We start from the raw sequence: 10,663 nt of genomic DNA, 5'->3' as shown, positions 1-10,663 counted from the left end.
TCAGCTGAAGTTATGCTGAAGTGAAACCGGCTGGCACTGGACACTTTCTCTCCAGCCAATGAGGAGCAGGTGTGGGCAGCGTCACTTGTCTCCGGAAGAAGAAGCTGTTGGAGCTCACAGGAACAGGGCAATGTGCAAAGGCAACTTGTCACAAAGCCAGCATAAGCTGGTGTATAGGAAATGTGTAACAAAACTTTGTAACGTATTTCATGGAAATATGTTAGAAATACATGAAAAGCTGAAGCCCTGGCCCAGGGTCAGGATAGAAATCGATATCAGTCAAATAAAAAACTTCCATAGTTAACAGCATAAATCTGAAAACCAACAGGAGTGATAAATAGACCTTAAAGTATATATAAACCAACTAATCATATGAATCCACACAGTCCTGCCTCCTTCAACAAACTAGCAAATGCTGGCACTGGTGTCATCCTTCACATCTTAGGTCAGAGCCAGGCGCGGGCTCTAGGGACCTGTAATTCCACGTTCTGGAGTTCCAGGCAGTTGTGGCTCCATGTGGGTTCTGGGAAGGGCCAGGTCCTCTGCAGCAGCAGTCACTGCTCTTAACCCCTGAGCCAGCTCCCTGGCCCCATAGCTTCTCTTCTTGTGCCCAACATTTTTTTTTTCTGTGTGTTCATCTTTGCTTTTATTTTTTAAATTTATTTCTTAAATTTATTTATTTGTACACGCATGTGCCAATTTTTCTACATGTGCACATGTGTGTGCCTTGCTCTCGGAGGTCAGAAGAGGATGTCAGATCCCAGCAGCCACACGGCAGCTCACAACAGCCTGGGACTCCAGCTGCAGGAGATCTGACTACCACAGCTTGCTTGTCCTCCCCCCCCTCCAACCCTTTCTCCACAGGGTGCTTTCCCATGGAGCTGCCTGCAAGTTGTGCAGGGGACTTCATGGAAGCAGCTCTCATGTTGCGGTGGGCCGTGTGTGTGTGTGTGTGTGTGTGTCTGTGTCTGTGTCTGTGTCTGTGTGTCTGCATGTGTGCCTGTCTACCTCTGGGTTACCATGTGCTTGTAAGCAACTCCTCTCCTGTGATCCTATCAGTAATTCCAAGAAACTTGTTGCTTCCCCAAGCTTGATTTGGTGGAATCACCTCATTAGTGTGCTGTCTGTGTCCTGCTGAAGAACAGCATTTGTTCAGGTATCTGCAGGAAGTCATCCAACATCTAATAAGGTCTGTTAACACCTCCAGACAAAGATCAACAGAGAAATCAAAGAGAAAGCTCACCAGGGGAAACACAGGGCCTCTCTGGATATCAAAGGCAGTAAAGCCGGTGGGGATATATACAGGAAAGCTGTTGTAAGGAATTTGCTTCCACAGATGTGGGGATGAACCAGCACATCTGAGGGCCACTGGGCAGGTGGTCTTCAGGAGAGCAGATGGGAACTGTGCTGGCAGAGGTGACAGTGACTTCCCTTCTTCAAATGAGCCTCAGCTGGCTCTTAAGACTTCCCAGCTGTGGCCAGCTCATCCCTATTGTTCAGGGTCATCTCTTAACATCAACTGATTATAGGATTTATCACACCGCGGGATACTTTCATGATACCTGGGTGGGTGTTTGATTGAGCAACAGGGGACTAAATCTGTTTAGTAACCCAGGCACTGAATCTGGTTCCTAAATTATCTAAATGGAATTTTCCCTCATTTTATCAACAAGTGGTGCAAGTAGGAAAACTCTGTGATTACCTTAACAAATTTGCCAAGAAGGAGGCAAGCCCGCAGTGAGGCTGAGGCTGAAGTAGCACCTAGGCAGGAGCTGGTGAGCCCTGTCTCACCCCTCCACAGTCTCACCATTGTGAAGACCACAGGCTAACACACTAGTCTCGTGAGGACAGAATGATCCTAAGTGATCCTAAATGATCACGAACTTGTGGCCTCCATAGAATGCAGAAAACCCAGTCTTCTATAAAGAATAGAACACCTAACGGTTGCTGTGACTTTAATCCTCAGTCCTCACATTCACCTGAAATATTCACATCAAAGGACAACAAATTTGGAAAACCCAGCAGTTAGGAGAACAACAATACTTTGTAAGTTACAAGAACGCCTTTCAACATTTGACTGAACATTGTTACATTAAAAAATATTTTAAGAGTAATCGAGCTAGCCAGAACTTTCTTTTGTGTGTTCAGTGTCCCTATACTTCCTTTAAATGTGGTCAGCACATCAACACACAAAACACAGAGATTACTCAAAAGATGGGGGAAATCTGGATAAACATCTTGCATTCTTGATGGAGGCTGTGGGTCCCAAAGCCTCAGCATTCCAACTTGAAACATAAGGGGTTCTGAGCAAAGATCCTCCTGACCCAGGTTTACACAAGTAGAAAGAGCAATGGCTTTGACTGGCCACCATTTGTGGGGACCCCTTGGATCAGTGGTCAACCCACAGTCTGAAGTGTTCTGTATACACTATGAAAAGAAATAAAGAAAAGAAAAAAAACAGATAACTCATGAACGTGAGCCTGAGAAATGGTTGCGAGTTGGGGTTGAGGAAGCCACAGGAAATAAAGTAAATTTAGGGGAGACTTCCTGGATCATACAGCCCAGATACAAAAATTTAAGTAACTTCATTACTATCTAAGAATTCACCCGTCCATGAGGTTTTTCAGACCTTCCCTCCTTTCTTGCCAGCCGCACACTTTTACACAGGATAAAGTCTGATGTGGAGACTTTCTCCTTCCCAGGACATCCCTCAGGTCCACTCTGAGCAGAGGCTGCTGTGGTCCTGGAGTTCCCCTTCGCCTCCTGCAGGCCTCTCACTACAAACTCTGCACCCGGCAACTGTGACGTCATCACGACGGAATTTTATGATTGGGTCTGGCGGGGTTTGGTTTGAAGTCAGACCTCTTTGGCTGTATCCTCATATCTCTTGAGGACTCAGAACAGCAGCTTCTGAGACCACCCAGAGAAGATGACTCCCAGCAGAGCTCTGGTTCTGGGGATCCTCGCCCTGACCACCTCGCTCAGCCCCTGTGGGGGTGAATTCAACGTTAAGGGTGAGTTGCACAGTTGAGGGACGCCTGGAACCGGGAAATGGGAAATCGAGAGAAGAGGGAGACACAAATTGACTGAGATACAAATTCTCTATCAGGCGGTCTAGCAACTGTGGCCCCGACTTTAGGAGGCTCTGTTGGCGAGCTGTGCTAATTCTAACAGTGGGTCCAGTGAGGGAAGTGTGGAGGGCTCTGTGGTAGGTTGGGGTTGACTCTAAACTTGGGGGTGTTTCTATGAAAGGATGATTTTTCATTACTAAAATTCCATGAACTTTCATATTCCTCTGAGAGTTTCTGGAGTCCTTTGTCCCATCTCCTGGAGTGTATCCTAAGGAAAACAGTTCCGTGAATCATGAATACAGATCTACAGAAAACACTTCCCTTGTGCTGGGGTCTGTACTCTCCATGCTAGGAACTGGCCCTGGCAGGAAGTGAGACAAGGGGCCACCATTCTACTGGAAAGTCCTCCTGAATCTTGGTTTCCTCAGGTGTCCTCACAAGTGACCAAGGCAAAAAGTACGTAGATGTGCTTTTAAAACAGTGAAAACCTGGGAGTGATCGCCAGTAACTCGGTGCTTAGGTGCTGAAGTGGGAGGACCGTGAGTTTAAGAATAGAGTGAGCTATATAGTAAGACCTTGTCTCAAAAACCTGTTAATTCGTTAGTAAATGCCTTTAAATGTCAATTTTCCCCTTGTTTCCGTTCCAGATATAATTTCATATTTTGGTAACAAAGTAAGAAATACAGGCTCCCTATTCTGTCACCTCATCTACTGACATTCTATAACAGCAATACAGGCAAGCAAGTCTGTGGCCCTGTTGCCTGTGTTGTTCACCTCTCACCACACTCTGCTTAATTCCTTATCCTCTTCTGGAATCCCTTCTTAACTCTGGGTCATTTTATAGATATGAATAGTAGCTTTGTAAAATGTCAGTTGAAAAGTCGATTATTTGAAACAGGAAGTGAAAGGGATCAAGTGACCTATGAACCATGGCTGCTCTCATTCCAGTTCTGTTGGGAGGTAGAAGTCTCACCTGCTTCTCCAGGGAGTTTGGCTCCTTAGTACCCATTTCTTTTTCAAGTGTGTTACACTAGAGTGTCCCAACCAGGTGTGAGCAGGCACAGTGAGCACAGTTCCAAGGAGCCACAGGGTTATGTGAAAATATTTCCATTTCTGTTGAGTTTAGAAGAAAAAAAAAGTGAAGTTTCAATATCTAAGAAAATATTTTGATTTTAACTCAGCCTATATTACATTTGTCTTTTATATAAAATATGACTTTCAATATTTTCATCAAGAAAGGGTCCCAAAGCTATATGTATGAGGTACACAGGTTCTAATGCAGCCCAGCTCACTGCTGACCCTGACTTTCACATAGTTCTGCCACCTCTCAATCATTCCCAGAGTCTCTGTGAACCACAAAACTAGAAATAATCATTCAATACTTGTCTTTGTAAAGCATTTTCCCAGCTAAGATGTGGGTACTGAAATATACAAAAATGTTGTCTGTGTCTAGGAAGTATCTGTCCTGCCCCTAGGAAGTGTCCTGCCTCTAAGAAGTGTTCAAACTAGTGACAGAAGTAGACCAAGGTCAAAAAGCAGAGACCCCATTACTGAGGACAGTGAACCCAGGTGAGATCAAAACTGTAACGACAAGAGGTGGTGCGCTCTCCTCAGTAATGCTTGTGTCCCAGGACAAACACCTGCTAAAGCAAATACTATGTACAACTACATTTGGTAAAGAAGTCAAGAAGATTTATTGATAAGAGATAAGAAGACTTTGGGGAGAGGATTGTGCTGTGTGAGGAGGACAGAGGGCTGATAAGACCAACCGAGATGGTCACACTGGGAAGGGGAAAGCCAGAGGAGCAGTCGGACATAGACAGCAGACAGAGGAGTTGGAAGTAAATTAACTAAGACTGAGCAGAAACTTCCAGAGTAGAGGAGGGTTTCAGCAAATTGAAAAACAACAACCTTGATTTCACTGAGAAAAAGAGGCCCCTGCAAACAGCAGGGCCATGAGAAGACGGTGTAGTTAGTTTTGATTGGCAGTTGCTTGCGCAGAACGGCATGTGACCTGCCCACCGCCACTCACAGCACCTTACATGTACTTGTTTGTCTACCGACCCAATTCTCCCAGCATTCACCAAGCGTGGTGACTGCACAGACCAGGCCTGGCTGGCCAGTTACTTCTTACACAGCACCATGTCTGACACTTGCTGAAACCCAATAAATGAAGAAGGAAGGAAAGATGAAACGCCTCGACAGTGTCTATGACCTCCTTTGGGTGGGATTGCCTGCCTGGCGGCCATTCGCTGTGGCATCTCACACATGCTCAGTTGCAGGAAAAACTTTTAATTCACCATGAATCTGCAAATGAGTGGCAGTGTTGATTTGGGAAAAAAATAGAAGGCAGGGATTGGCAGAAACATACAATCCAATTAAGTCTCTGTAAATGGAGACTGGCTGTCATTTCCCGGTCACCCAGACCTGAATAATCACACAGAAACTATATTAACTACAATGCTGCGTGATCAATGCTGCTTATTGCTGCTATCTAGCTCTTTTCTTAAATTAACCCATTTCTCTTGATCCGTGTATCACCTCGAGGCTGTGGCCCGGATGCCTTCTTTCGGCAGCTATGTGACATCTCTTTGACTCTGTTCAGATTTCCCACCTGGCTTTACTCTGCTAAGCCATTGTCCAAAACAGCTTATTTATTAACCAATGGCAATAAAACATATTCAAAACATACAGAGGTGAATCCCATACCAAGTCTCTATTTCTTTTATTCAAGAAGATCCTGTAGATCCCCACAGTTAACAATGGAGGAACTTTAAATATAACAGTTTTCATATATTTTGTAGTGATGTTATTATTCTCTTTATTTAGTATTCTATGTGCTTTTCCTTTTATTAAAAAGTGAGAAGGGATCCCTGTATGGAAAGTGTCCCTTTTAAGAAGGGAAATAAAATGTAACAGATATGTTATTAATTTATGAAAGATCAGTGAGAGCCAAACCTAGAAGAGAGCAAGCAGAATGACTGAATCTTTATGAACAAGGTTTTCCTCTTCCACTCACTTGTGAGTTACTTGGCTTAGGCTATCATGTGCCAGACCCTGAAGGAGGCGCTTAGAATAGCAGAAATCAAACCCATGACATTATGCCATTGTCATAGTGTGGCACATGTCATAACCAACACTGAGAGTGATAGGAAAGTGATGGAAATGTGCCAAAAAATGAAGTTCATGGTATTTTTAAAGAGTATTTTCTATCATTTTGTTTAATAGTTCTTTTTTCTTCTTGTTTTCCATTTTTCTGCTATGCATCTCAATTCACCAGCCGACCATGTCGGCGCCTATGGTATAATCGTCTATCAGTCTTATGGACCCAACGGTCAGTACACAATGGAATTTGATGGTGATGAGTTGTTCTATGTGGACTCGGATAAGAAGGAGACTGTCTGGAGGATTCCTGAGTTTGGCCAACTGGCAAGCTTTGACCCACAAGGTGGACTGCAACAGATAGCTGTAGCAAAATTCAACTTGGACATCCTGACTAAGAGGTCCAATTCTACGCCAACTACCAATGGTATGTGCTCAGCGTCCCACTTCTCCCTCCCTCTTCTGGTGGGGAATGCTAGTCACTGCTCTACAAAACCCTCTCCTTGAGGAAAAGCAACAATCCATGCCATTCCTTATGGCTGAGACAGGCAATACCAAACCAGGTGCCACCTGAGACCCACCCAAGAGCCCTGGTGCTGAGCAGTTAGGCACCATTGAGGTACAAGAGTTCAGAGTGGGGAGGTGGAAGAGAGGGAAAGGCAGAATGGTTTGGGGCTGGGGAGAGAAGCAGATCTGGAGAAATGAGGGTGATGAGGAATGGGCAGCTGGCTACTGAGTACAGGGAGATGTCTGAGCTATGACCAAGAGCCAGGTCTTGATCCAGAACACTCAAGCAGCCAAGGAGGCCTTTGTTGGTGTCTGTGGTTCTTGTTATCACAGGGGGCTGTGCAGGGGTTTGTGGTGGAACCATGTTGGTATCTGAGGACTATGCTGTCATGGGTGCCATACCAATCTGGGTGGCCTGCATGGCCACTAGGGGCCATGGTCACAAGCTGGGCAGCTGCCAAGAATCATGTCTGGGTCCTTGGTCCTACAGCAGCCAGGGTCTGAGTTGGTGTCCAGCGCTCCTGTTGTCACCAAGGGCTTTGTGGAGGACCAGGGTCTTGTTAGCCATCTTGGACCATGTCAGGGTCTGAGAACCGGGCCATTCCTGGGGCTATGCTGATCTGAGTGGCCAGTGCTGCCACCTGGAGTCATGGAGACTTCCAGGTACAGGCCACTGCCTAGGGTCATGTCTGGGTCTGTGGTCCTGCTGCAGCTAGGGGTCTATGGTGATGTTCATGGCTGGTATTAGCACCAGGGATCCTTGGAAACATGCTGTGCTGAGCCAGCCCCACCCTTCACTGGCCCTAGAATAGTTGGTCCTGCCCCTCGGTGGATATTATAGCAGGCACGCTGGCTCTACCCCTTAGGGGAGAGCTCATCCCACCCGCTTCCCTGCCACTCAGGAAAGATGACCTCATCCTTCACCATAGGCCTGCACCTTACCTGGGAAGCACACTAGAGTTGACCCTGTGTTCGGGGACACAGGTGAGCCATCCCTGAGGGCATGAGGGCAGGAAAGTTGACTTTGCACCCCCCTTGTCTGCATGGGTGAGGGGAAGATGTCCTCCCCCTTCACCCATTACTACCAGTGGCAGGTGAGAGAGCTGGCTCTGGGGTCACAAGAGTAGGAGAGCTAGCCTGCCCTATACCAGCTACAGGACACAGGACAGCAGACCCTGCACCCCACCTGGGCAGCACACTAGAACTGAACCTGTTGTTGGGGACACAGGTGAGCCAGTCCTGAGGGTGTGAGAGTAGGAGAGCTGACCCCCCCCATCCCACCCCTCATATAACCCCCTACAATAACCAGGAGAGAGTGCCCTGCACCTTGCCTGGGCAAAACAGTAGAGATAGCCCTGGTGATATGAGCAGGGGACCCAGATCTGAAGGCAGAACTGGCCCCACTCCTTGCTGTAGGCTGCCCTGGGTGAGCTAGCTGAGGCAGTGCTGCGGAGCTCATCTGGGTAGTGACAATGAGGGAAAACTAGCCAGCTGACCAACCCAGCGACTACCCAGGCCCAGAACCAGGGCTATTCAGAACATCCACTGAATCTATGAACTGTTGGAGCATGTGCAGGGGACAAGCCTACAAATCCAAACAGCAGAAGCCAGAGGCCAGGAACCAGACCAAGGACTCATAGCAATGAATTCTTTTAAGTAAGGATGTATGGACTAAAAAGGGTAAACCGTGTGACTCACCAGGCCACACTACAGCTTCCACAACATGATTGGTCTTCTTTTTGTTTGGTTTGGTTTTTGAATTTTCTTTTAAATTTGATTTTGTCTTTAGGGAGGTTGCAGGGAAGAGGGTGAGTGCGAGGGGACAGGGAGATAAGTGGGATTGGAATGCATGATGTGAAATTCACAAAGAATCAATAAAAGTTAAAAAAAAAACCTCTCCTTTCCAAGGCGTGCCCAGATCTCATTACCGTCATCCTCTCTCTTCTTACAAATCATATATCCCATGTAATATAAAGCTCTTTGTTCCCACAATGCACTCCTTGAATCTTTTGAAGAGGGCCTGGCAGATATCTTAGCACTCTAGAGAGAAAGGCACCAGGATAAAGTGGATGCAGCACACATTAGCTTCAAGCAGGAGGGAAGGTCAGGTTGTTGGATCATCATGTATGTGAGCCTCAATGAGGGCTTCCTCACCAGACAGTGCAGAACATCGGGGAGAGAAACTCCTATCAATCACTTACATCCAAAGACATTTCCTTTCCAGACATTCCTGAGGTGACCGTGTTCGCCAAGGCCCCTGTGCTGCTGGGCCAGCCCAACACCCTCATCTGCTTCGTGGACAAGATCTTCCCTCCTGTGGTCAACATCACATGGCTGAAAAACAGCAAGTCAGTGACAGAGACTGTTTATGAGACCAGCTTCATCACCAGCCATGACTATTCCTTCCACAAGATGTCTTACCTCACCTTCATCCCTACTGACGATGACGTCTATGACTGCAAAGTGGAGCACTGGGGCCTGGAGGAGCCGATGCTGCAACACTGGGGTACGTGTGGGTTCCACCTGCTTCTGCATGTTCTTGCTCTTTGTCAGCTCTAGAACAGCCTGTCATCTTCTGGGTCTGGTGACCAGACTCATTTTTTATTCTTCTATCTAGTGATAGATTTCATGTTCTTCCACAAGCCCAGCCCCAAAGTCTGTGTGGACTGACTTCCATCCTCACACGGGTTCTCTTATATGCTTATACATGAACATGCTCCCCCCTGACTCCAAATACTTCACTTTTCCAGAACCCGAGGTTCCAGCCCCCATGTCAGAGCTGACGGAGACTGTGGTCTGTGCCCTGGGGTTGTCCATGGGCATCGTGGGCATCGTGGTGGGCACCATCTTCATCATTCAAGGCCTGAGATCAGGTGGCCCCTCCAGACACCCAGGACCATTATAAACCATACCCTGGAGAGGAAGGTGAGGGTTTGTGTTTGTGGGAGCTTAAGCCAGCACACAGGGGGAGTGGGGGAAGAGGAGACTGATAAAAATGTGCTTGGAACATTGCTGGAGAATTGTGCAGTGGTGTGATCACAGCACAGGACCTCAGGAACACATCCCTCTCCTGTGTTTTGTTGCAGGTGTGTGGTCCTCTCCAGGACAGAAGTGGTGTGCTGGATGACCTGGGCCAGTGTGTTTCCTGGGCCAATTCATCATGTTGTCTTCCCCAAGTGTCCTTGGGGAAGTGATTTTGCTTTTCTCTTCCACTTGAGGTTCCCTCTCATAGCTCACATAACCTAGGAATTCACTTCTGACTTGAGTTTTGTTTCTTGGTATCTTTCAAATCATATCTACTGTAGAATCTCAGTGACCCTGGTTCAGTAGATCCACAAAACCAATAAATCATCTTTTGTAAGTCAGTTGTTGGTTTTTGTTTTGTTTTTGTCTTTCATCTTGGAGTTTACTGGATCCGGGGCCATGCTGGTGGCACAGAAACAAACAAATATAGCCTCAGAATGCTCAGGAATCTTGGCCAAGGTTGAAGTTTCTCTCTTTAGTTCCCAGCCCTGACCATTGTCATCTGTCCCCAGTCAGACACCATGGTGTTGGAGGAGGCCGCTTGTTGATTCCCTGCTGCTCAGCACTAAAATAATCACACAGAAACTGTATTAATTAAATCATGCTTGGCCCATTAGCTCTAGGTTCTTATTGACTAATCTCTTACATATTAATTTATCCCATTTCTAGTAATCTGTGTATCGACACGTGGCTGTGGCTTACTGGCTAAAGTTTCAGCATGTCTATCTCCAGCGGAGGCTCCATGGCTTCTCTCTGACTCCTCCCTTCTTTCTCCCAGCATTCAGTTTAGTTTTCACCATCTAGCTCTCCTCTGCCCTGTCAGTCCAAGCCAGTTTCTTTATTCATTAACCAATAAAAGCAACACACAGATAGAAGTACCTTCCACATCATTTCCCCTTTTCTGTTTAAAATAAAAAGGCTTTAACTATAACATAGCAAGATTACATATAGCAAAGCAG

The 10,663-nt window shown here is 46.5% G+C and overlaps 1 protein-coding gene across 1 annotated transcript; it reads left to right on the top strand.

Annotated features, from left to right (window-relative positions):
• The first annotated feature begins 2,902 nt into the window (after positions 1 to 2,902).
• Positions 2,903 to 10,045, top strand: LOC101995687 (H-2 class II histocompatibility antigen, A-U alpha chain-like). Its single transcript, XM_005360429.1, has 5 exons — positions 2,903 to 3,014; positions 6,352 to 6,600; positions 8,905 to 9,186; positions 9,431 to 9,605; positions 9,767 to 10,045. The coding sequence occupies exons 1-4, from the start codon at positions 2,930 to 2,932 to the stop codon at positions 9,583 to 9,585; spliced, it is 771 nt and encodes a 256-aa protein (XP_005360486.1). The 5' UTR covers positions 2,903 to 2,929; the 3' UTR covers positions 9,586 to 9,605; positions 9,767 to 10,045.
• Positions 10,046 to 10,663: the final 618 nt, after the last annotated feature.

This window comes from Microtus ochrogaster, linkage group LG2 (genome assembly GCF_000317375.1).
Source record: "Microtus ochrogaster isolate Prairie Vole_2 linkage group LG2, MicOch1.0, whole genome shotgun sequence".
In the NCBI taxonomy this organism is placed as follows: Eukaryota; Metazoa; Chordata; class Mammalia; order Rodentia; family Cricetidae; genus Microtus; species Microtus ochrogaster.
This window is presented reverse-complemented; position numbering and strand designations above follow the sequence as displayed.